General features: G+C 37.5%; 1 protein-coding gene across 2 annotated transcripts; it reads left to right on the top strand.

Moving 5' to 3' along the window:
• Positions 1-10,305: 10,305 nt before the first annotated feature.
• On the top strand, positions 10,306-23,936 carry LOC132178022 (cullin-1). Of its 2 annotated transcripts, none has more exons than XM_059590491.2 (20): positions 10,306-10,461; positions 11,031-11,207; positions 11,324-11,423; positions 12,070-12,255; positions 12,482-12,529; positions 12,619-12,822; positions 12,909-12,986; positions 13,902-13,991; positions 14,104-14,184; positions 14,296-14,358; positions 21,324-21,359; positions 21,440-21,526; positions 21,612-21,761; positions 21,848-21,903; positions 22,159-22,279; positions 22,435-22,596; positions 22,687-22,830; positions 22,934-23,152; positions 23,234-23,401; positions 23,501-23,936. In XM_059590491.2, the coding sequence occupies exons 2-20, from the start codon at positions 11,068-11,070 to the stop codon at positions 23,600-23,602; spliced, it is 2,235 nt and encodes a 744-aa protein (XP_059446474.1). In that variant the 5' UTR covers positions 10,306-10,461; positions 11,031-11,067; the 3' UTR covers positions 23,603-23,936. The 2 variants fall into 2 exon arrangements, with proteins under 2 accessions (XP_059446474.1, XP_088369103.1); XM_088512977.1 differs by lacking the exon at positions 10,306-10,461 and adding an exon at positions 10,798-10,822.
• The last annotated feature ends 2,095 nt before the right edge of the window (positions 23,937-26,031 follow it).

Here is a 26,031-nt window from a genome sequence, read left to right as displayed (position 1 = left end):
TTAGTTCTATTTGGTTATGGGAATAAGGTAATCCTTATCCCAGCTTATGTAATCTGAAAATAAGATATTACGCGCAAAAAAAAAAAAAAAAAAAGGGCCCAAGATGCCCATTTTCTTTCTCTCTTAGCCCATAGTTGGCTTTTCCTTTCTTTCTCTTTTAGCCTATAGTTGGCTTTCCCTTCTTAAAAGAGGCCATAGTTGCCCATTCTTCTTTCATATTAGGCCATTGGCCCATTATTTGTAATTTGGCATTCGTGGTATTGCTCATGCCAATTTTGGCCTTTGTGGTATTGTTTAAAATTCAGGCCTATTTTAGCCCACAGTTGGCACATACCGGCCATAGTAGCCGATGCCGGCCACAGTTGCCGAAGTTCAAGTTCAATAGCAGCCGATGTTTCAAATCCGGCGCCACCAACTGCACTCAACTACCTCAGCCGCCACCAACTCCAACGAGTTTCCGGTCACCATCTCAGCCTCATTGCCGACCAAAGAACAAACTCAAGTTTTCACAAGTTTACACCTTGAGTTTGAGGGGGAATGTTAGAGCATATCATGGAGTTCAAAAATAATAGTCACTGACTTATAGTTGAAGAATATCACTGAGTCACACTTGAAGACTATCACTGAGTTACAGGTGAATAGTTAAATATTATCACCTAGCTAACCTAGCTAGAGTAGAAGTCTATTTGTATTCAACATGATTCTCCTATAAATAGGAGCATGTTATGTTGTAAATATTACTCAGAGAAATAAGAGCTTAATGCAGCCTTAGGGCTTGATCTTGTAGATGTAGGTCATAGACCGAACCACGTATATCTCTGTGTCACTTTCTTATTATTTATGCTTTATTATTTTCGCATTATAAAATCTTTCAGTTACTACTCGGCCTCGGGAAGGCGCGCACCGCCAGACCCTTCTTCTTCCTCTCATTTCTTTTTTTTTTTTCCCCCTCTTTCTCTTTTCTTCTCCCCCGCGCGCGCAGTACGCTCTCCGGCGCTCTCCAATCCAAATTTTTCTCTTTCTTTTCACATAGCCATCTTTCTCTCACCTTTGGCAAACTCAGCTCCGATTTTGTAGCTGATCCGACAAGACACAGCTCATTTCTTCTTCCTCAGCTAGCCATCGGCCGTCTTTTCTCTCTGCCAGCAAACTCAGCTCCGACCGGCAACTCACCATCTCTCTAGCTCAGGCCTCTCACACATTTTTCGGGCATCTCATGCCTCATCATCGATTAGGTATATATATATATATATATATAGTGTATATATTGATTGGGCTTCTCTGCAGTGTACATATGATCAAATTTTTTTGTTAGGTAATTAACTTATTAATTTAATTGAAATATATGATTTTTAGGGTCCCATGTTTGTATGATAAGTACGTACGTAAGAATGTAGGATTGTTCAATATGAGCATGTATGCAAAATATTTATATCTAGATTTTTAGGTAATTAGTTTGAAATTAGCTAGATTTTTTATTTTGTGTAGGTTTTACAAACCTATTATATAAATGATTAAAAAAATAATAACAAAAAATAGAGAATGCAAAAAAAAAAAAAAAAAAAAGACAAACCTAGCTAGCTAGCTAGATGAATTTTATTTAGGGTCCCTATATAAAGTTCAAATTATGTAACTATATTTTTTTTTTAAAATTGCGACAAAAACATAACTTAGATTTATTTTATTTAGGGTCCCCGTAACAAATTATGCTTTTCAATTTGTTTTATATAATTTGGTTTAGGTTTTGCAAATTTAGATTAGAGTACATGTTATTAAAAAAACAACGAACATATATTTTTTTTATGTACGGTACCCATGACAAATGCTTTTAATTTTGTATTATAATGTGGTTTAAGGTTTGGAAATTTAGATTTCATAAATTACATAAAATAGATAAGGATAATAAAAAAATGTCTTCAAAAAAAAAAAAAACAATTAACCTAGAGTTATTTTATTTAGGATCCCCATAACAAAGACGATATAAAATAACAAAATATAAAATGTAGATTATGTTTAGGGTTATAAAAAACCTATAGGACACAAACAAAAAACAAATAACTAACCTATATTTATTTTATTTAGGGTGCAAATATATAGTTATATACATAACAAATGCATTGACAAAAATCGGCCACAACATACATATATTTAACTTATTTTGGGTCCTCGTACCAAATGCATTTAAGTTTTGAGCTTCAATTTTGTGTTTGAGTTACTTGCAAATTTACTTTATGTAAATATTAAGAAAAAAAAAAAGAATAACAAAAAAAGTAATAAACCTAGTTGTACTTATTCATTTTTAGGGTTCCCATGGGCCATACTAATGCATTTATATTTAAGTTTTAGGGTAATTCTTATATATTTATGTTTCTAATGTAAACAAGAACACTATGGACAAGAGTTGGATGAGGCAGTCTAGGGGTGTGAAGGAATACAGAGACGGATGTAAATCGTTTGTGGACTTCACAGTTAGGAACTATGACACTCTAGACAAACTTATTGTGTGCCCCTGTAAGAAGTGTCACTGTAACAAGAGACACCCCCCATGTTTGGTATACGACCACTTGACAGGGGGGAAAGGAATGTGGCCCCAATACAAAGATTGGATTTATCATGGTGAGAGGCTTGTTCGAGCTCTCGTTGAAGGCTCGAATTCAGCACGTCCGGCCACAGCTGCGGGTGCAAGCACTGAATAGGGTGGAAATATGCACGCCATGTTGCGTGATACATTCGGCATGCACAAAGTCAGAGATGACAATAGTGAACCTCGGGTTGAGGCGCATGGAGAGGAAGAACACATTGTGTATGACAAAGCCGATGGAGCTGAAGTACAAAAGTACAAGAAATTGCTTAAAAAGGCAAACAAACCGCTTCATGATAAGACCAAACATAGCAAGCTGAGTGCTACTGTACATCTGTACAATTTGAAGTGTGTGGGTGGAGTTAGTAACACGATATTCTCGTGTTTCCTCAAGTTCATCAATCAGTTGCTGTCTGCAGATGATGGAGGCCAAACGGTTTCTAAAGGACATGGGACTCGAGTATGAGAAGATTCCAGCATGTCGCAATAATTGTATGTTGTTCTGGAAGGACAATAAGAACTTAGATTCATGTTTTAAATGTGAAAAATCTAAATAGAATGACAAAATTCATTTGGATGAAGATGGCCACCCCATATCATCTAGTAAAAGACATCCGGTCAAGGTTTTACGGTAGTTTCCTATCATACCATGACTACAGAGGCTTTTTATGTCAGAGCATACTACATTCTATATGAGGTGGCATGCAGAAGGCCGCACTAAGGACGGCGTATTGAGGCATCCAGCCGACGACGAAGCATGGAAGTCAATCGACAATTTATATCCAGAGTTTTCAGCGGACAATAGGAGCATAAGATTTGGCCTAACCTCGGATGGATTTAATCCTTTTGGGAACATAAGCACATCCCACAGTCCTTGACCGTACAACCTGCTGCCTTTGAGGTGCATGAAACAAACGTCTTTCATATTATTCCTGATTATTCCAGACCCAAGTTCACCTGGAATGGATATAGGTGTCTACATGCAACCCTTAATTGAGGAATTACAGCAATTATGGAATGTGGGGGTACAAACATTTGATGTCTCCCTGAAAAAAAATTTCATGCTCCGAGTACAGCTGATGTGGACAATTAATGACTTCCCGGCATACGCGGACTTGTCTGGGTGGCCTACAAGGGGTGGAAAGGCATGCCCTTGATGTATGCATGCAATAAGGTCTAGACGGTTAAAACACAAAAATAAATTTTGCATTATGGGGCATAGGCGATACTTGCCCATGGATCATTCGTGGAGGTGGAATAAAATGACATTTGATGGAAACCAAGAACTAGAATGTGCCCCCGATATGCCAGATGAAGATAAAATCCTAAAATAGTTAGAAGGGATGGTATTTGGGGTTGAGAGTGTCGGTAAGTTAGTTAACATTGATAATTCACATGCAAAGAGAAAAATGACTGATAATGTATTGTGAAAGAAGAAAAGTATTTTCTTTTGATTGCCGTACTGAAAGGATAATTTATTGCCGCACAACCTTGATGTCTTGCACATAGAGAAAAATGTGATAGACAATATAATTGGCACAATACTCGACATTAAGGGGAAAACGAAGGACAACCTTCAAGCCCGTAAAGACTTGGAAGAAATGGGTTTGAGACATACACTTCATCCTTTCACGGGTGATGATAAGAGAATCTATATGCCTCATACTTACCACACGATGTCGAAGGAGGATAAAACTAGTTTCCTAAAAGTGCTTCGAAATATAAAGGTGTCAGACGGATATGCCTCGAACATTTTTCGATGTGTAAAACTTAAGGACCGAATGATATCGGGTTTGAAGAGTCATAACAGTCATGTATTGATGCAACAACTTCTCCCGATTGCATTGCGTAGATCACCGCCCGGTAACGTGGTTAGACCTCTGGTTGAGATGTCTACATTCTTCAAGGGCATATGTTCAACGGCATTGACACAAGAGGATATGGCCCGACTTGAGACTGACATCTATATCACTCTGTGCAAGATAGAACATATATTTCCCCCCAGTTTTTTCACCAACATGGCTCACCTTGTCGTGCATCTTGTCTGTGAATGTCAACTCGGTGGACAGGTACAGTATAGGTGGATGTATCCGGCAGAGAGGTAAAATTTCGCGTAAAAAATTAAAATTAAGATTTTGTTGCACTTTATTTATTTAAAAACAATTATTAGATGTAATTTTGACTAGTTTTGATATATAGGAGCCTTGGGGGGTTCAAATCTATAGTGTGCAATAAAGCAGCTCCTAAGGGCTGCATTGTGGAGGGCTACGTAGCAACCGAGTTGGTGACGTTCTGTTTGATGTATTTAGAGAACGCATCGACATTTCACAATAGGCCGCAACAAAACCCGGATGGGCCTAAAGGGGCGGGAACCCGAGTTGTCCTTGACCGACTCACGTTGACACATATTCACCGTTACATTATGTTTAACTTAAATGAGTTCCTCTAATTGCGGACGTGAGTATTTTGTAATCAAGATATGCATGTTCATATCATGCAACACCGTTAGTTGTGAATTATAATTAATTGATTTTATTTCAAAATGTAGGATGCACAAGGATTCGATAAAGTAAATTGCAAATAAGGGGCGAACGATGGATGATCAGTGGGAAACCCAACATTTTGAGCAATTTTGCGATTGGCACCATGACTACGTATGATTAATGTCATGCACACCTTGTAAATTCCAAAATATTTCCTCATCGCACTAACTACACTTCATCATTGTATATGACTCGTAAGTCGATTATTCCGACGATCGATGCAGGAAAGATATGGGTGACAAACTAGTAATGTATTGTAGATGGCCGATGATCTCAGCAGTCTAATATAACAAATATGTGGTCAACGGCAAGTTCTTTCGCATTATCGCACATGATGTGGGAAAGAGGTCTCAGAATTGTGGCGCGTGCGAGCCAACTATTGATGGCAAAGTCAAACAAAACTTTTCCATGAAGCATTCTACGACTAAGGAAAAGAATGCTTCTCTAAGAAACATTTTCACAAGAGACAAAACATGGCTAAATTAAACCACATAACAGCAACCAATAAAAAAGAAGCCCCACCGTGACTTGTGAAATCAAGTCATTATTCAACAGATCTCATAACCAAAGGGTTATCTTTAGATAAATTTAGAGAACATGTAGCAACAATGGGATTGGAAAACACTTAAGAGACAGCTACATGGTTTGCAGCATAATCAGAAGGATTCAGAGACGCTTGGATGAATGATAGTATGTACTTCTGCCTAATAAGAAACATATGCTTAGTTAAGGGTATATGACACTTATGAGGAACATACATTATCAACTGACATTAATAGAAGTCCACTAAAAGGTATTATGATGAGTTTGGTATATAGTGTAATAAACATTGATAAGGTGTACCAATGAAAACCTCAAAAAACATAAAATTTGAAGAGAGTAATTGAGAGAAAGATTCAAAGTAGGTTTACACATGGTTTTGTGTATGGATAAAGTCATCAATTGTAGAATTGGTGTGGACTTTATTCCCAACTATGGATAATTGATGTCATTTGCTTGAAAACATAGTAAAATGAAGTCACCCCTAACATGTCGTCTATAAGACTGTAACGCCCCAGAAATTAATTAACTGGTAATTAACTTCACGATTCGTCTCCCAGCCTTATTCCGCAAGGAAAAAGACTTAGGGATCTCTACTTCTCAAAAAGAGAGGATACTAAGTAGCGGAAATATTAAGATTCTATAAACATTAATCATTACAACCAGAGCATCTGCCAAAGATCATCAAAGTAGCTGAAATCACGCTATACATATCATCTTTACAAGGGATCTATTCTATACCTTAATATGCAAGCATGCATCAAAGCTCTTAAGTCTACAGCATAACCCGAAAGTACTGGTTACCATAAGCACCTGCCTAAGCTCGCAATAAGTCCTCAAGCATCTCCTGGATCAAATCCTCTAAGATAATCAGATGTTTCGTGATATCCATCTTCTGCTAAACTATCTATAAGAGCATAGTTGTACATATGGAAAAAAATGGGAAATAATACAAGGGTAAATTCGATGACTTAGTGAGTATAAATGCACATGAAGTACCCGTCATTAAATGGTGAACTTAGTTACTTATAAAGCACATACAGCATTATGAGGTGACAGTTTATCATGTATGCAATATAGATATAATATATGCTATAATATGAGAATCATGTCATAGTTCAGCAATATGGTCTACTCGAGATATTACCCATTCTCAGCAGGATTGGCACTGTCCCGAGTGACCTGTAATACAATACTGGTGCCCCGGATATTGTACGCTACCGTCCATAACACTAGCAGCCCGACCAAGTCTGACCTTGGGTAGCCCACGTTACTAGTGATGTATGTCCTGTAGTGACCAAACATTAGGCAATGGATGTGCTAGTCATGAAACAACCACTGGATCCAAGGCCCCCCCCACACACATTTGACCACAAAAGTTAACCTATATAGCAAGCCCATGGTCGTTATCCTGCACGTACCGGTATACTATGTCATACGATGCAATTAATCTTAGCAGTCTTTTACATGCATGCTTTTACAAGTTTCATAATTATCTTGTTAAACAACATACGTTTAGAGAGTTTACAGTAGTTCTGAAATGTATTTTATGAGAATTGTAAATATGCATGTTTTATATATATAAAATAGTCGTGCAATGCGGGAAAAGTAACAACAAGTATCCATGTGAGTTTGTACTCACCCGGGTTGTAAGGTTCCTCCATAAAATCTCATTGAGGCTAAATAACCTCGAATATTGAGAAACGGCCTAACATTAGTTCTAAACCCGGGCTAAAACGAACTTAAAACATAAAATAGGGACTGTAGAATGTTGGGCCAAAAAGGCGTTCCTTGGGATGTCTCTGGGCAAGCGCTTGTCCCTTAGGTCAAGCGTTCGGCTAAAGAGGTTCAAGTAAAACCTCATTTGGTCCAACGATCTCCTAAGCCTTCTCAACTGGTCCTAAGGCCACAAAAAGAGTTTTTAACAGGTCCTAACCCAAAACAACGTCTCCATGCATAAATAAATATGCCCAACAAGAATGAAACGCTAACCTATGCTTAAACCAAGATTAAGGGCAACAACATAGCTAGAAGCTCAAAACTACCAACTAAGCTAACTATGAAAATTACTTAAACAACATAACAACTAAGTAAGGAACAAGCTAGGCTTAGAAGATTACCTCCTTGAAGCAAAACCTCCAAAAAATCTCTCATTTTCCTCCAAGAACTCACAAAACTCACAAAATCATTCAAGCATGGGTTCTAAAGGGCAACATGGGCAGAATGAGGCTTAGGGGTCGAGTTGGGAGGGGTATTTATAAGGCTGGCCTATGGGTGCTATATGAGTTATTTTGTGAAGGGGCGAGCGCTCGGGTACTATTTATAGCTTTTGTTAGGCGTTTGGTTCTTATCTAGCAGTCCAAAAATTGGTTAACGAGTGCTCGGGTGGTCTCCCACTGAGCATTTGGTGTACTGTTGGACTTACGCCCGAAAAGCCTGTCTGTACCTTTCTGACGCTCTAAAAAGCATGTCTGTAATTTTGGTCAGCGAGCGCTCGGCCAAAACCAGCGAGCGTTCACAGTTGACTTTTCAGCAATTTGACCAACTGCGCAGTGTTCAGTAAAACAGGCATAACTCTTGTTACGGGTCTTGGAATTGTGCATGGAACCTCATTCCGGAAAGCTCTTTTCGAGAAGAACGTCGTGGTATTTATCCCAATATTTTTGAGTGCATTCTTGGGATTTGAAAATCTAAGATTCCCTATTAAGATGGTGTTTCCAATACTTTCTCGTCTTTTAGGAATTATTCCTTAAACTTCACACCGTAATTGATCTCATACTCATTGATTACCATGAAGCTAATTTTTCAGTATTATAGGCATTGGCACCTTTGTTGAACGTCGGTGCAATAGTAAATTCTTAAAGAGTCCAAGGTCTTACACTTTACCAAATGAGAACTAACCCTAGCATCATAATTATAGTGTACTTAACCCTAATTTATTTTCGGGTATTATAAAGACACATATGGTAAAAAGTGTGGTTAGATAAAATGACATAAGTGTGCACACATCAAGAGTGTTATGATCTAACGACTATCTATAGGATCTCATAGATAATAAGTTGACATGATTCTTTATTTTTATTTTTGTACCAAGATAATCATGTACAACTAGAGTTCATGACCACATATAATAATATGATCAAGTAGGAGATGATAATATGGGGGTGATCACACTTTAATCAGTCTAGTTATCCTTACACTTAATTATCCCCATGGAAGGTAATAACTTTCACAAAGGTTATATGATAAGAGGAACGTGCACAACTCTTGGCCAAGAGTTGTGATTGAGACTCTATAAATAGAGTCCAATGAGAATACTATTTAGACTAATTTTTCCTGCGATTGCTTCTCATATTTTCTCTTAGTCCTCCATTAAATTTTCACCCAAAAGAGAAAAATCATTCGTATGAACTATCAAAATCTTTTATGTTCATATTCAAATACTTTTTATTAATACAAAAATTTCCTATGAAAGAATTCATTGTATGTTTTATAACGTAATCGAGAATTTGGAAAATAAGAAAGTAAGGTTGATGAGAATGATAATAATGCCTACAAAGATAAAGGTGTAGACGTGTTTCTTTTTGTTGGTAGTAAAACATGCAAACTATAAGAAAATGAAGGTTATTTTGAAAAGAATAAATAATTTCTCCAAAATGCCTATCAATAAATCAAATATAAGAATGTCATATTAACAAGAATTATATTAGATTGTTAATCATTTCTAAATATGAAAATAGTCACGTCTGTAAAAATTCAAATGTCCAAGAAAATGTTTGAGTCCGAACACCGCGTAAAAGAAAGGAATAAAGAGGAAAAAAAAAAAAAAAGTTCTTATGAGTACATCGGTTGTCATTTACATCTTTAGTAATGTTTTCTACACTCATCGGGCGGGGCAGAACTATACAATTAAGAGTGAGGGGCAAAATTTTAAAAATAAAAATTTAGGAATAAAAATTTAATTTTTGAAGGGATATTTCATAAAAATCCATAAATTTTAGGAGTAAAATTTTAAATTTTAAGGATAATTTTAAAATCTTGGAAAAGGCCTACACAGTTTCGCCCCTCTCACGTCATCAGGCACCACCATCCATACACCAAATAGGCAATAAGTATTAAGAGTATGTTCAAGATTGTTTTTTAAAAATAGAGTTTTTAAGTCAAAAAGAGTTTTTAGGCTAAAGCTTTATTTTTAAGCTTTTATTAAGTGCGCTTTGGCAATTTGTAGACTTTTTTGACCTTTAAAAACACATTTTTTTTTTTTTACCAATTAAATACTTTTTTTTCAAACAAATTTTTTGAGTGTTAAAAGCATTTTTAGGCCTTTCAAACACAATTTCAAACAGGTACTAAGTAAAACTAGTTAAATCTTTTAATAATACTTTCATAAAATAGAAATAAAAATATCTTTAAGTATTTTGAGTAATTTATAAAAATAAAAGAAAGGAATTTTTTTTTTCCGTAGATGCAAAAGCTTTCTCCTAAAAATTATTTTAAAATTCACCATAGTTTTCTATATTTTGACTTTAGGTAAAAGTAAAACAAAATTATTTACTATATAGCACTTTCTGAAAGCTATTTTACCAAAATCCACAGCCAAACAGAAATCAGCGCCCCCTCCCCATCTTCTCTCTCTCTCTCTCTCTCTCTCTCTCTCTCCATCTCACACCGCAACAACTCTCTTTTTCAACAGTTTCTCTTTCCTCATCAATGCTCTCTCGGAGCTCGGCTTCTCCTCCTCCTTCTCTACTCACCTCCGCTTCTAGAATTTTCTCTCCTCGTTCTTCTCAATTACAGGTCCGTCTCTCTCCTTTATTTAGTCTTTTAGATTTAATTTTTTTTTTCTTTGTATCTGTAATTACAAAATCTCGATCTCTTTAATGTGATAATTTTGTGGTTTTCGTTGAAGGTTAGTTAGTTCTGAGCTTGATTTTAGTGCTCCGATTGGAGTGATTGGTTTGTTCTGTATTATGCGTTTTGAAGTTTGATTTGGCTGGTTTTTGAATATCGGGCTTCGTTTGGCTGCTGAGAAACTGTGGGAAAAGAGGAACGAAGTGAAAATTTGGGATCGTATGGCAACGCCTCCGAATTTTGCAAGTTGTAAATGGAGCTTTCGATTGCTTTTCCATGTTTCCTCAGCTTCCAAACATAGCATTAGGTTTGTGGACTGAGGAGAGGGAAATTTGCACAGATTTTAGATTTAGAGTTTATGTTAGGTTTTAATTATGCATTTGAAAGCTTTTATTAGGGTCCATGTTGTGCTAGAAGTAGCTCTCTGGTTTTCTTGGAGTAAATGTTTATGAATTTGTTATCATTTGGCGCTAGGACGTAAATGGGGATTTAAGATTCGGTGTATTGTTTTGCAGATTTTGGTTTTGGGTTAAGGAATTAGGCGGTGGCGGTATGACGATGAGTGAGCGAAAGACCATCGATTTAGAGCAGGGATGGGAATTCATGCAGAAGGGGATTACAAAGCTGAAGAACATTCTAGAAGGGCTGCCCGAGCCACAGTTCAGCTCCGAGGACTACATGATGCTCTACACGTATCCATTTCTATGTTGTTTCTGTAGTTATTGTTGTAATTGTAGTATGCTTCGAAGTTTGAGTTTGATGGAGATGATTATGACCTTGTAATTTTTCCTTTACTTATTACGTACAGAACCATCTATAACATGTGTACTCAGAAGCCTCCTCATGATTACTCCCAACAGCTTTATGACAAGTACCGGGAGTCATTTGAAGAATACATAACTTCGACGGTGAGGAACATTTTATGTATATATGTGTTATTGCATTTACTGTGGCATTGAAGTCACTTGAGTTTGTTGGTGTAACATGAAATGTGAAACGTGGGTTTCTGTGGCTAAAACTAATTGCTGTTGAATATCACGTTGGGAGGTAGGGGATTCAATATAAAAGTTTTAGACTGAAGAGCTCTGTTTTTTTTTTTTTTTTTTTTTCAATGGGTTTCACATTTACTTGTCAATCATTTGTTGCCTTTTCCCCCCACGAAAATGGAATTAGGAAGCTTTGGAAACACAATCTCTCCATATAATCTTATTACTGCTTGTTATGCCATTCTCAGAAGTTTGCTGTCAATTAGGTTCTCAATAGCTACCACTATCTTGAAGAATTAAGAAAGTTTTATTTTTCTTTTCTTTGAGAAGAAAAATTAATGGTATTGTTGTTTGTTTGGGTTTTGAGATTAGTACTATATGTCAGCATTTTTAGTTATTTATTTGGTGTGAGGAAAACGGTGGGGAAAGCCAAATTACCAAGATGTGTAGGATGTTTGTTTGGTCAGGAATTGTCTTATGGAGTTTTAGTTCTAATTTGTTTTACATATGTATTTATGTATATTTATTTCTCATACAATTGACTTTGATGACTTCGAGTCGTGTACAGGTGTTGCCATCTATAAAGGAGAAGCATGATGAATTTATGTTGAGAGAGCTTGTGAAAAGGTGGGCAAACCACAAAGTTATGGTGAGATGGCTTTCTCGTTTCTTCCATTATCTTGATCGATATTTTATCGCTCGGAGGTCACTTCCTCCCCTCAATGAAGTTGGACTCACTTGCTTCCGTGATCAGGTACGTCATGACTAAACCCTGACATGATGATTCCATCCTATTTCATGTTGTATAGATCATTTCATTGCCTCTTGGTACCAGATTCCAAATTAAAACTTTAGACCATCTTCCATCCAATTTGGTGTCTATTTGTTTTTTTTTTTTTTGGAGAATCCAATTTGGTGTTCATTTTCTTCATAAGATATATTAAATCGTGATACAAAGGGTGCATTTGTTCTGATTTCAGGTGTACCAGGAGTTAAATGGGAAAGTAAGAGATGCTGTAATTTCTCTGGTATGTTTGTGCTTTCGCCTAGAATATAGACTACACTTGTATAGTTCCCATATAAGTTTACTTAATTTTTTTTTTTTTTTCCAAATCAGATTGATCAAGAACGTGAGGGAGAGCAGATTGACCGAGCTCTATTGAAGAATGTTTTAGATATATTTGTCGAGATTGGAATGGGGCAAATGGATCAGTATGAAAATGACTTTGAAGCAGCGATGCTTAAAGACACTGCTGCATATTATTCTCGGAAAGCTAATAGCTGGATTTCAGAAGATTCTTGTCCAGATTATATGCTGAAAGTAAGCTTTATATGTTTATGTTATTTGGTACAAAGTAAATTTCTCTGCATATTGAATGAATTCTAACGTGTATTTCCGTATTCTAGGCAGAGGAGTGCTTGAAACGGGAGAAAGACAGGGTTTCTCATTACTTGCATTCTAGTAGTGAGCCAAAGCTACTGGAGGTTTGACCTTTTCCTTTTAGGAAAATAAAATTAGTTCCTAAGTTTTCATGTGATTTCAGTTTAGTCATTCGGTTTTTAATTTCGACAATAAAGTCCTTAGTTTTTCTTTTGGTTTACAATAAGTTTCTCTGTCAACCTACCATCCAATTAAATTAACGGTATGACATGTCGAACCCATCAATTAATGTCACATGGCTTTGATTTAACACGCTATATACCAACTACACATGCCACTTGGCACAATTATTTTAAATTACAAATATACCATAAATTGAAAAATTCAAATATTTTTTTTTTTTAAAAAAAGAAGAGGTGGCCGACCACCCCTGGAGATGGGTGGGTGGCCACCCCTAATTGATAAGAGGGGCCACCCGTCACCCGTCATCAAACGAGGGGTAGTTGCCCCTCTTTGTGAGGGGCAGCCATGAGCAGCCACCCCCACCCCCGGTGAAGGGATGTTGCCGCTCATAGCAGAAGGGCTGCCACCCCTCACCATTTAAGGGTGGCCGGCCACCTTTCTTTAATTTTGTTTAGGGTATATTTGTCACATGGCATTTACGTTGGCACATAACGTGTCAAGCGAGAAACACGCGGCATTATTTGATTGGTTTGACGTGGTATACCGTTAATTACTTGGACGGCAGGTTGACAGAGGGAGCTATTTGGAACCAGAGGAAAACCTAAGGACGTAATTGTCGAAATTGAAAACCGAGGAAATAAATTTGATTTTTTTTTCCTTTTTGTTTAATATCCAACTTTTTGGTGTAGTAGTTTAATGGATCGTGATTTATTAGGCTAATGAAAGATTTTTATTAAAGATTTGTTGATTCTTACAGTCCCTTTCCATGTTTTATTACAAAATATGCAAATCTGGCTGTTACTTTGTTATTGTGACTTCTTTTTTCTTCCTTTTAGAAAGTTCAACATGAGTTGTTGTCTGTGTATGCAACCCAACTACTTGAAAAAGATAACTCTGGATGCCATGCATTGCTTAGAGATGACAAGGTACTGGGTGATTATCCTATTATTTAAATGATGTTGCACAAAGTATTTGAAAATCAAGCAACTCTTTATTCTTTCTTATAACCTTATTTTGTCTGGCTTAATGATGTCTAAGGTGGAAGATTTGTCAAGAATGTTCAGGCTCTTTTCTAAAATACCTCGAGGTTTAGATCCTGTTTCCAGCATATTTAAGCAGGTTAGTAGCTTCCAACTTGGGCTTCATCCTCTTCTCTTCTAGTTAAAGGGGGTCTAATGTGTCTTTCTCTCATTAAGTCTCAAAGATTTTCTCTGCTATTCTCTAATGCAGCATGTTACTGCTGAAGGAACGGCCTTGGTCAAACTAGCGGAAGATGCAGCAAGCAACAAGAAGGTCTTTGCTTTGATTTTCCCCTCTTTATTCCATTTTTTTCCTCTTTATTCTGAGAGGTTCATTTTCCACTTATATATCACCGAGGGACAAAATGCAACTCTTATATCCATTACAAAAGAATGATTTTTTTTTAGTAATCGAAATATCATTTAAAGTGCAAAAAGCACAACCCATGTATACAAGGAGTATACAACAGAAACACTTAACTAGAAATAGAAAATAAGTCGAGAAATTCATGAAAACTAAGCAAATTAAGACTTGAGGCAGCTGTCTAATGGTAAAGAGTTTTGAAGAAGAAAGACTTTAGTTTCACCACTGTTCTCTCACGGTTTGGAAACATTTATAATTTTCTTCCCTCCAAAGGAACCACAAAAGGCGATATGGAACCATCTTCCACATGACTGCACATTGAGGACTATCTCTTCAACAAACAAAAATGTCTACTTCTCTTCTAGGCATAACCTAAGCTCTAACTAATGACAACTGAAGATAGCACTTTATAAAGCACTAACGATCTTAGAATTATCAAAGAAGATGATCCATAGTCTCCCAATTCCTTTTGTACATACAACACCAGTCAACGACAATGACACGCCGTTTCTTAGGTTATTCGTGGTGAGGATCTTCCCTGGGGCGGTAGTCCAAAAAATGCTGCTCTCAGGGAACATTATGTCGCCAAATACTCTTCCAAGGACAAGGGGTGTTCTCATGAGGTACGGGGACGTTATTGACAGATCTAACATCAAACAACCTCTCTTGGAAGGGACGCAACGTAGTTTGTTTTTGCACCTCCCTATTTCAATTAGAGGGAATACAACATATTGAAAAACGAAATAAAGATATCCACCTCCTAATCATGAGCTACTCTAATAAAGCTTATATTCCACTGGCTAAAACCACTAGATATCTTCTTCTTCTTCTTCTTCTTCTTCTTCCCCCCCTTTCTTTTTGTTATAATTATTGATAAGTAAAGAACTACTAGGTAACTCCAAGTAGTCTACCACTGAAGCATCTTTTATGTGACCAATACTATACAAAACCGCGAAAGATTCCTTAAGTTCTTGATCCCCGCACCACTAGTCGTGCTAGAATCTAATCTTGAAACCATTACCCACCTCAAACTTGGTATGACTAGAAAATTCCCCCCCAAATCCTCTTGATATTTTTCTATAACTGCACCCAATACGACCCATAAACCTCATTAAAACACCACCCACTCCACGAGCTGTCATACTTATTGTACACTGCGACTCACCATAAGGCGTATCTCTCATGCACATAACGCTAAAGATACTCCCCCAAACTCCCTGCAACTCGAAATACTGGTTGACCCATCAACATTATTGACATTACCCATAGGAACCAATTATGACTTGTGCAGATTAATTTTCAAACCGGATGCAGCTTCAAAGCATAAGAATAAGGCACACATATAACATATGTGATATGGGTTAGCCTTGTAAAAAATCACCTCCTCAACAAGTACAAAAGGAACTCCCAATTAACATGATCGTGGCCTTCTCAATATCCAGTTTGCAAAGCGCACCTGCAACACCAAATTTGATCCTGTTATTCAAACACTCATTAGCTATAAGAACGAAGTCTAGAAAGCTATAACAAACACATTATGGGGTTTCAAAATAATCTTCTCTACATTCTTTTTTGACTTATGGGCTAGGACTTTGGCAATAATCTTATAAACCTCACTTACGAGACTAATAGGTTTAAATCTTTAACATGAACCGCCTCGGGCTTCTTTGGAATGAGAGCAATAAAAGTAGCATTAGGGCTTTTTCCAAACTAACCTCTAGCATGAAAATCATGGAATACCCTCATAACATCTTCTTTAATCACATCCCAACACGGTTGGAAGAAGGCCATAGTAAAACCATTAGGGTCCGACGCCTTATTACTATTCATACCTTTTGCCACCTCCAACACCTCAGTCTCCTCAAACAGTCTCTCTAACCAAGTTTGACTCCACATCAATGGAGTCAAAAGTGAGAATATCAAGTTTGGGCCGCCAAATAAATTGTTCCGTAAACAATTTGTTATAGAAAAGCACAATGTGTTCTCTCTCAGAATGATCAGAGGAAACTGAACCATTGACCAACAACGACTCAATGGAGTTGTTTCTTCTATTGGAGTTAAGCTACTCGATGGAAAAACTATGTGCATTTGTCCCCTTATCTTTGCCAAAGAGCCCTCGAGTTTTGCCTCCAACTCATCTCCAATAAGGTTACCCTCTCCAAAGCACCAAAAACCATGTGTTTCCTCAGCTTCTCTTCATCATGTCACTCTCTTCTCCGCCATACCATCAAGAATACTTAACTCCTCCAAGAGATTCTAGTTTGCAACATTGCCAAACACCTGCTCGTTCCAAAGTTTTAAATCAGCTTTCAAAGCCTTAAGTTTCTGAGCCAAAGTGAAGCTCGGGGAGCCTTGAAAAGTTAGGAAGACCACGACTGTTTCACTCTGTCCGCGAAGCATTTGGCCTTTAACCTCGTGTTCTTGAACTTGAAATATCTTCTACCGCTTTGAATGCCTCCACAATCGAGGAGAATGGAAAAATGGTATGAGTAAAGTCTAGGCAACCTCTTATGAGACATATAAGAAAAATGGGGTTCCATACTAGAAATCTATTACTTTTGAACCAAGAGGGGGGATCCTGGTTATTAGACCATGTAAAATTCCCTCCAACAAGGAGAATATCCATAAGACCATGATAAAAAATAGTCTGAAAACTCCATTATAGCGGGACAAAAATGGGCCTCACCCGATCTTTCACTAGGAAATTGAGCAACATTGAAGTCACCCCAATGCACCACAACAAGTTCCACCAACTAATCAAGCCAGCCAGTTCCTCCCATAAGCCCCTTCTATCAGAATCACAATTAGGCCCGAAGACACCCGCCAAAGGTCAAGAGAAGCCATCTTCAACATTTCTAAAGGAGCAACCTGGAGTAAACTCCCTTACATACTCTTCAACTTTATCCACCACACTTCTATATCGCATAATCAAGATACCACCGGAGGCCCCTCTAGATGCTGAGTAACACCAATCTGTGTTGACATCCCCACAATCTACGCACAACACTATAAGAAATGAGCTACGGTTTAGATTCTTGCTAACAAATAATATATGCCTTCCATTGTCTGTGTTGGTTCTTGACTCTAAGGTGTTTGCCAACTTCATTCAACTTGATAATATACCTTACGCTTCATAAAAACCAAGCATTGCCCTCCCCTTGGCTTTGCCTCGACTAGAACTACCACCTTTCGAATCATAGTTGATGGAGCATAACCTTTTTGATTTTCTATTTTCTTTATTACCTAGCTTGGAACTAGAGCCCAACTTGTTCAAAGAATGTCCCTTTTTGACGACAGTTAGCAAGGCCATGAATTCCTCTTTAGCTTGGGTTTCACACAATACCCCCACACAACGTCTAATTTCCCTCACTTTCTGTAAAACCCAAGCTAAAGACCTATAGGTGTCTCCATCGAGGGGATGGGGGGTAAGAACTCAACAGGATGGGTTCCACCCCAAAGAAAACTTCCAAATCCAAGCAGAGCAGTGTTGCATCAACAACAGAGATAGGGCTAGGTTCATCACCTTAGTCTCCCAGAGGCGCAAAAGCATTATAAGGTCAACCAGACCAACTAAAATAATGTAGTAGTTAATGAATGATAAAAGATAACATTAATTAAAAATTTAATTTTTGCAGACATGTTTGGTCCCAATTCTAAAATAACAACATAATTATTGAAAGTTCTTTCTTGTGCCACTGCACTTATTTAAAATAAAATTAGAGTTTCATGTTATAATCTCTAATGATCTCCTAATCCCTCATCCCAGCCTCCTATTCCTTGCTATCATAGCCTGAAAGCAAAATAGTAATAGTACAGAGTGAGCAGAAAGAGTTAGTAAGTAAAATTCCCAACCAACAAAATAGTTGGGTTAAATTCATTTTCTTTAAAACATTTTCTTCTTTAAAATCATATTAAAACATGTTTGGTACTTCTATAACATATGCATATGTATAACGTAGACACTACAATAGATAACTTAGCCCTCATCACGTCATTTCTCAGACAAACAGGGTCAAACACATTACCTTTGCTAGGCTTAACTTCCCGTAAATAGCAATTTTTTTGACTTGCACACTTTGCCGTCGATATTTAAATCTGGAAGCCCAATGCTAAGAGGGACCATTGCTACGTCATCACCAACCGTGTCTAATGGAAAAGGAAGAGGTAAGTGTTGTGGAAGTGCAATCGTGAGCTTCTCCTTACACAAAAGGGCTTTGGCATGCAACAACTCTCCCACTAGGTCCTCCACAAAATTATGGGCAACTCCTGTGCCGTCAATGATTGCCGGCAGAGTCACCAACTCACACTTGATTGAGCGAAGCTCATAACCGCCTGACCTGCTATTGAACTTGAGCCTTGATCCGAAGAAGAAGACCCCCCCAACCCACCACTCTCTCACCAGTATCGTCGTGGGCTTAACATGTATTCGAGTCTTTTTTTTCTTTTAAAAAAAAAAAAACAATATGGGCTTGGGCCTGCTTCAAAATCATACACCCTTATCCACCTTAGCTGAAGCCTGTTCTGAATTTGTTTTACCTATCGGCTGATGGGCTTTCTGCAAATTTAGCCTTGGACACCTACAACTAAATTAAAAACGAGTTGGGTCTGCTTCGAACTCAAGCACTTCTCCAACTTAGTTGAAGCCCGCTCCACATCTGCAAAAATGGGGTGGGCGTGCGCTGCATGACTGGGCTTTTCCTTTACAAATTTGGCATGGTCCACTTTATAAAACTCTGTCAGCCCCATAGAGCACTAGCCCTCATCCACCTTTGCTAAAACCTAGTTCACTTCCCCTATTCTACTCGTACTGCCATGTCTCTTACCATAGTGGGAATAAAAGGGGTCAGATACTACAACGTTACCATCGCGGGCATTGTTCTTGTATATAGGAGGTGGTATGACAACAATTGTTCGAGCGCAGCCCTCCTGGCTGGACGAAGCGCGCACCGTACAATTCGCCTAATGAACTAGGTTCATCATCACCCCTGGTGATGACTTGCTCCTTGTTTTAGTTTCGCCCTCCCTAGAACCTCTGCATAGGGCCTACTTAGCGCACCTTCCTCCCGCGTCTTCCCCATTGACACCGTTGGAGCACTGCCTGCACCATTGAGTTGTTGTGGAAATGGAGCTTGTCTGTTCGGGATTCCAATGAAACCTCGCTGACCACCACTCTTGTATTCCATCACCGCCAAATACCAGCTAGACTTGTTCGAACATCGTTGTATTGAAAAGACCTTGTTCCCATTACTCGGTGATTTAGCAAACTCGGTCGTTATTTCTCCCTGGACCAAGATCTCCACACGGACGACAACCAAACCACATTCATCTTGCCCACATACATTGTTTGAGCTACCCCTCGACTTCTTTCAACTATACGCAAGCCTGAGCCCCCTTCTGGAACCGAAAGCTCAAAAATCTTGGTCTCTACACAAAACCAACTCAAGAACCCCATCAAAAACAACCAAGCTAGAACTGAGATGACACAATATATATATATATAGTCAGCACATGCTTATGTGCAACAGCGTAAGGGGGGGAGAGAGAGAGAGAGACTTTTATAGTGTAAAAAAGAATGAATTATTTAGACATATTTCCATTTTACAAGATTCAAGATTAGATATCTTTGGTTTACTTTTTTTTTCTTAATGAGTATGTGTCATTATGAGGCACTTGATTGTGAGTCATTTTGTAGGCGTTCATTTCTTAGTAAACAATGGGGTCTCTAGCAGATAAGTTAGTTGCCAGAGGCCTTAAGGCTATATTATAATTTGTTCCTTGTTTTGAGCAATTTTTTGGACGGTGAGTTCTAGTAGGCCAAATTTGAATAAGTTTCAGAGATTTGATTGAAAAATATGGAAATATAAAATAAAACTGATTAAGGTAGAAAGGTAAGCACAACATGAATAAATTAAATTGGTTGCATTAATGGGCTTAGAAAATTTTGAATGAAACTTTTATGCATAATGCAAACAGATTTGTTCTAATTGATAGTCATAATTAGTATATCCGTAAAGTGTATGGTCATTATAGCGTATATGGGTGGCTGTGTGGCATCTTTTGAAATTGAATTTTTGTAGATTCTGCAATTATTAATTGCAATGACTGATGTTAATCATATAAAAATATATAATGATTAAATAAACAACCCGAGTGGATTGAAGGAATTAAAGGTGCTAGGGGCAATCATTACTGGATTTTCATCCAGTCTTTCTTTTTTTGGCCGTTATTACAATGAGACTTGATATTCGTCCGATCCATCTATTTTTCAAATTCACTATTAGATCTGTACGATTGAAAAACAACATAGATGGAGATAGATGAGAGATGAAAAAATAGCATCTCTCTTATTACAATGTTTCATTAGTTAATATTCTATATATCCTGGAAACATGCATCCTGTTAGTAGACAGGAGTGCTTTGTTTTCTTGGTGCCTTTTCTCCTTTTTCCTGGAACACTAACAAAAAAATTCTAATAGAAAATCAGGCCTTGTAAGTTGTAAGTAAGCTGAATAGTGTTTTCCAATCACCTTCTCTCTAACTTTACGTTATTGGTAGATCTTTTAAATGGAGTTGATTTTCTCTAATGGAGAGCGTCCATTTAGTAGTACCAACCACGACCAATAGTAGGGGCGCGTATAGGCTTTAACTTTGAGCCTCTCATTAAATACCAGTCACATTGCATTCCATCTTATAATTAGTGAAATATAATATTTAGATCTTTCGAATGTTTAGATCAGTGACTTATCGCAAGCCATTGCATAACCTTCTTCTTCTTCTTCTTATTTTTTCTCCTGATCTTTTTATGTACACCATAGTCTCTAACCTTTCATTTTGCTTTTATGTTCACCATAGTTTTTTCTTTTCTGATTTCACAGGCAGAGAAGAAGGATGTGGTTGGTTTGCAGGAACAGGTAACTGTATGAAGTTTGTTCTTGTAGAATTTGTCTGGACTGTTCAATGATTGAAAACTGATATAGGGTGTGCTCTTCAGGTTTTTGTTAGAAAAGTGATTGAGCTGCATGACAAATACCTAGCATATGTGAATGATTGTTTCCAAAACCATACTCTTTTTCACAAGGTTTGTATTAGAGAATGGCTTCAAGTTTTGTCATGATGGCACTCGTATGATCCTCTACATCTAAATGTTCCTTCAATTATTGTAGGCACTCAAGGAGGCTTTTGAGGTCTTCTGCAACAAGGGTGTTGCTGGAAGCTCAAGTGCAGAACTACTTGCTACTTTTTGTGATAACATTCTTAAGAAAGGCGGAAGCGAGAAACTGAGCGATGAAGCCATTGAAGAAACACTTGAAAAGGTCTTACATACTCCTAATGAGTTATTCTATTTAACGTCTAATAGACATATTTAAGAACGTCATAATTTTTTTTTTTTCACCCGCAGGTAGTAAAGTTGCTTGCTTATATTAGCGACAAAGATCTGTTCGCAGAATTTTACAGGTACAGTCTTTTTGTTCAGATGATTGGTTGCCTTTAGTCGGTTATTTTAAAAATTGAAAACACTGATGATTGCTTTACTTACATTAGTGATAACGAGCTGTTTGCTGAATTCTATAGTTATATGGTCTTTTTCTCGAATGATTGGTTGTCTTCCATCAATTATAGTAATAATTGAAAGCACATTGATGATTGCGTTGTTTTTACTTTAAAATGAGAAGCTTTAGATGATTAATTATGTTGCATGATTGCTGGCAGAAAGAAGCTTGCTCGACGGCTTCTTTTTGATAAGAGTGCAAATGATGACCATGAGAGGAGTATTTTGACAAAGCTTAAGCAGCAATGTGGTGGTCAGTTCACCTCAAAGATGGAGGGAATGGTCAGTTGCCTTGTAATCTCTTGTGAATTGAAACCTTAGATGTTAATTAAGTACAATTTTTATATTGATGGGTCCCAATATTTCATCAGTATTTCAATATCCAATATGGTACTGGTAGAGACTTTTTCATTTTATATCGTTTTTCTTTCTTGTAGGTTACAGATTTAACATTGGCTAGGGAAAATCAGACCAGCTTTGAGGACTATCTAAACAATAATCCACACACAAATCCAGGGATTGACTTGACTGTTACTGTTTTGACTACTGGCTTCTGGCCAAGTTACAAGTCTTTTGACCTCAACCTTCCACCCGAGATGGTAATTTGGAATTTTTTGTTGATATTATATAAATATGCAAGGTTCATCATTTTTTGGATGTTGCTGACATCCTCTCTCTTTTATTCTTAGGTAAAGTGTGTTGAAGTTTTCCGCGAATTTTATCAAACAAAAACAAAGCACAGAAAACTTACATGGATATACTCCTTGGGTACTTGTAACATCAGTGGGAAATTTGAACCCAAAACTATGGAACTGATTGTGACCACTGTTCAGGTGATGTATTCACAAAATTTTCTGTTCTACAAATGCTTTTTTGTGGGATTGAGTTCTGGTGTGGATTTCTTTATGCTAATATAGAGGGTTTTTTCTGGGACAGGCTTCGGCGCTCTTACTTTTCAATTCCTCAGATAGGTTGAGTTATTCAGACATAATGACTGAATTGAACTTGACCGATGATGACGTTGTGAGACTGCTCCACTCCTTGTCATGTGCCAAGTATAAGATTCTGAACAAGGAGCCGAACACAAAAACAATATCTCCTACTGATTACTTCGAGTTCAACTCAAAGTTCACCGACAAAATGAGGAGGATCAAGGTACTTGGATATTTTCTGAATATCTTGTTCTAGTTTAAGTTACTGATGGTGCTGGTGATAACGTGAATATATCTTCTTCAGATTCCTCTGCCTCCTGTTGACGAGAAGAAGAAAGTAATAGAAGATGTTGACAAGGATAGACGGTATGCTATTGATGCCTCAATTGTGCGCATCATGAAGAGCCGTAAAGTTTTAGGTCACCAGCAGTTGGTCATGGAATGTGTTGAGCAGTTGGGTCGCATGTTCAAGGTTTTCTAATAACACTTCTTGTCCTCTCATATACAATCTATTTCATGTTTCTTTTGATCAGTTTTAACTGACTGTTGTTTCTTGAATGTGAGCTTGCAGCCTGATTTCAAGGCAATAAAGAAGCGCATCGAAGATCTGATCACTCGAGACTATCTGGAAAGAGACAAAGATAACCCCAATTTGTTCAGATATTTGGCATGATGACCCACTCCCACTCGATTATCACCCAATGGATTGATGCTAATGCCGCTGCAAATAGCAAAGACAAGTTCTTGGTGGAAACGTAAATGCCACTATTGTGAGGTGTCCCTTTTGGCGATTGCTTAGAGGCAGCAACTAAGAATGCTTGTACATTTTGCCTTGGAAGCCAGGCATGGCATGGACAACTACTGTAGATTGTGCGCGCATGTTGGAGAAATTGTAATTTGATTCCATAAAGTGGTCCAGTGCACCGGTTGGATCCCGTCCTGTAACTTTTGTGTTGTAATTCACTGCACTACCCGTCCCATGACGTTAGATCAAGCTTGTTTTTAAATGCTTATTTGCACCCCCACCCCCCCCCCTGTGCCTGAAAAGAAATGTGTATCTTTCATTTTATTTTTTTCTCCCAATTGCATTTTGATTCTCAGTCTTGGAAATTATCCGAAGCCCCCATTGCGCTCGTTTTTTATGCATTACTCAAGCTTGTTTTTAGTGCAGACAATTTTAGTACCCTATGCTAAAACGGGCATAGAGAAATGATAAAAATCATTCTCTCAACCATCTGCATTTACTTCTTTTTCAAAAATAAATGTTAATTCTCCTCCATTTAAGATTGTAGATATCATATGGTCAAACTATATATAAAAGAAGAACACAAATTTCCTTGGGCATATTTGGGGCCAGGTGGATCCTCTCGAAATGATCATTCGGAGACTATTTTCTCCAGCCGTGAGATGCAAAAATGGAAAGCAGCTAGCTTTCACTAAGATTTGCAATTTGGTCATGCATGATGATGAAAATTTGAGTGCTTTTTTAACCAATTTGACACGGCATAAGACCTTAGGCACTAGGCAGGCAATCAAATTGTGATTAGTAAAATGTGCAAGAGTAACTTCTTGCAACCCTAAGGGTGAACACAGATTCCAAACAATGAGAGGAATTAAAACCATTTTACCATTAACAGTTTTGGTTGTTATAGGGCCATGACCAACGAAAAAATGTTGGGCAAATTTGTAGCTAATTCATACAAACCAATATAATAAAGTGATATGTGTCTCATACCTATTAAAAAAATGTAACACGTTTTTTGTCCAAAAACATTAGCCACATATACGCCATGACCATAAAATGACTAGTCAATTTGAAACTTTCCTAAAATTTCTTATAAAACTTACTTTCACTTAGTAACTAAACAATGTGTGACTTAAAACTAATAACTATTTTTATAAACCACTCACTCTACGTGAGCTACTTCTCATTATTCCAAATATGGGACTGATGGTTATAGTTGGTGCTTGATTAACACACGTGTAAAAGAAGTGTTGCAAGCAAGGTGGTTCAATGAATGTGTATGAACAAACAGAAGTGCCAAAATTTCAATTTTGTTTTATGCAAACACGAAAGTGAATGGAGCAAACTTAACGGTTCTCTTGACATTCCCAAGCTCGAAGCAACAAATGGGTCTCCTACTCTTTTGTGTGGCTTTTCTCTCTTCCAATGGTTCAACATTTTGGTCTTCAACAAATTATTTCTTTAAGCATGCATGTTTGGTGTGGGCAATTCAAGCTTCTCTCAAGCATGGAATTTGGGACCCATTTGATGAGATCACCCTCCTCTTGCCACCCAATTAGCCCCAAAAGATTTCTTGAAAAAGATATTTAGTTTGGGGGAGAGGTGGTGAAGTTCCCACAATAACTAATGGTAATGCAAGTTAGGAACAGCACACCTTTACTTGCGTGAGCACTAGGGTTTTAGCTAGTGGCCGGTGTTGTCATTTTTCAAAAGCCATGAATGAGTCAAACATGTGTTCTAGCCTCACCAAAATTAAAAGGTTGTTCCACTGTTGGAGTTACACTCGATTTGCTTTCTTCTTGAGTATTAAGATCCAAGATTGGAAGGGGTAACAAGTTTCTTATAATCGAGAAAACAACTCAATCTGCTTCGAAAGATGTTTCTCTGTAATTATCTAGACGCTAGTTATTATGATCTTAAGTGTCTCACATGCCTTAAATATATTAGTAATCATTCGTATATAAGCTCTGGCTTGAGCACCATCTCCATGCAATCCAATTTTTAAGGATGAGTTCTACATGATATTAGAGTTACACTCGATTTGCTTTCTTGTTCTTGAGTTTTAAGATCCGAGAATGGAAGGGGTAACAAGTTTCTTATAATAGAGCAAATAACTCAATTCCCTTGAAAAAATGTTTCTCTGGAATTATTTAGACGCTATGTTATGATCTTAAGCGTCCCACATGGCTTAAATATATTAGTAATCATGCGAATATAAGCTCTTGAGCACCATCTTCTTGCAATCGAGTTTTTAGGAGCGAGTTCTACATAAAACTTGTATCATTTAGTATCAAAACCAACCACCACGTCAAGTATGGATCGAATGGGTTGCGGCTTTGTAGTCGAATCATGAAGAG

This window comes from Corylus avellana, chromosome 2 (genome assembly GCF_965113065.1).
Source record: "Corylus avellana chromosome 2, dhCorAvel1.hap1.2, whole genome shotgun sequence".
Lineage (NCBI taxonomy): Eukaryota > Viridiplantae > Streptophyta > Magnoliopsida > Fagales > Betulaceae > Corylus > Corylus avellana.
The sequence above is the reverse complement of the archived record's forward strand: the minus strand, read 5'-3'. Positions and strand labels throughout refer to the sequence as shown.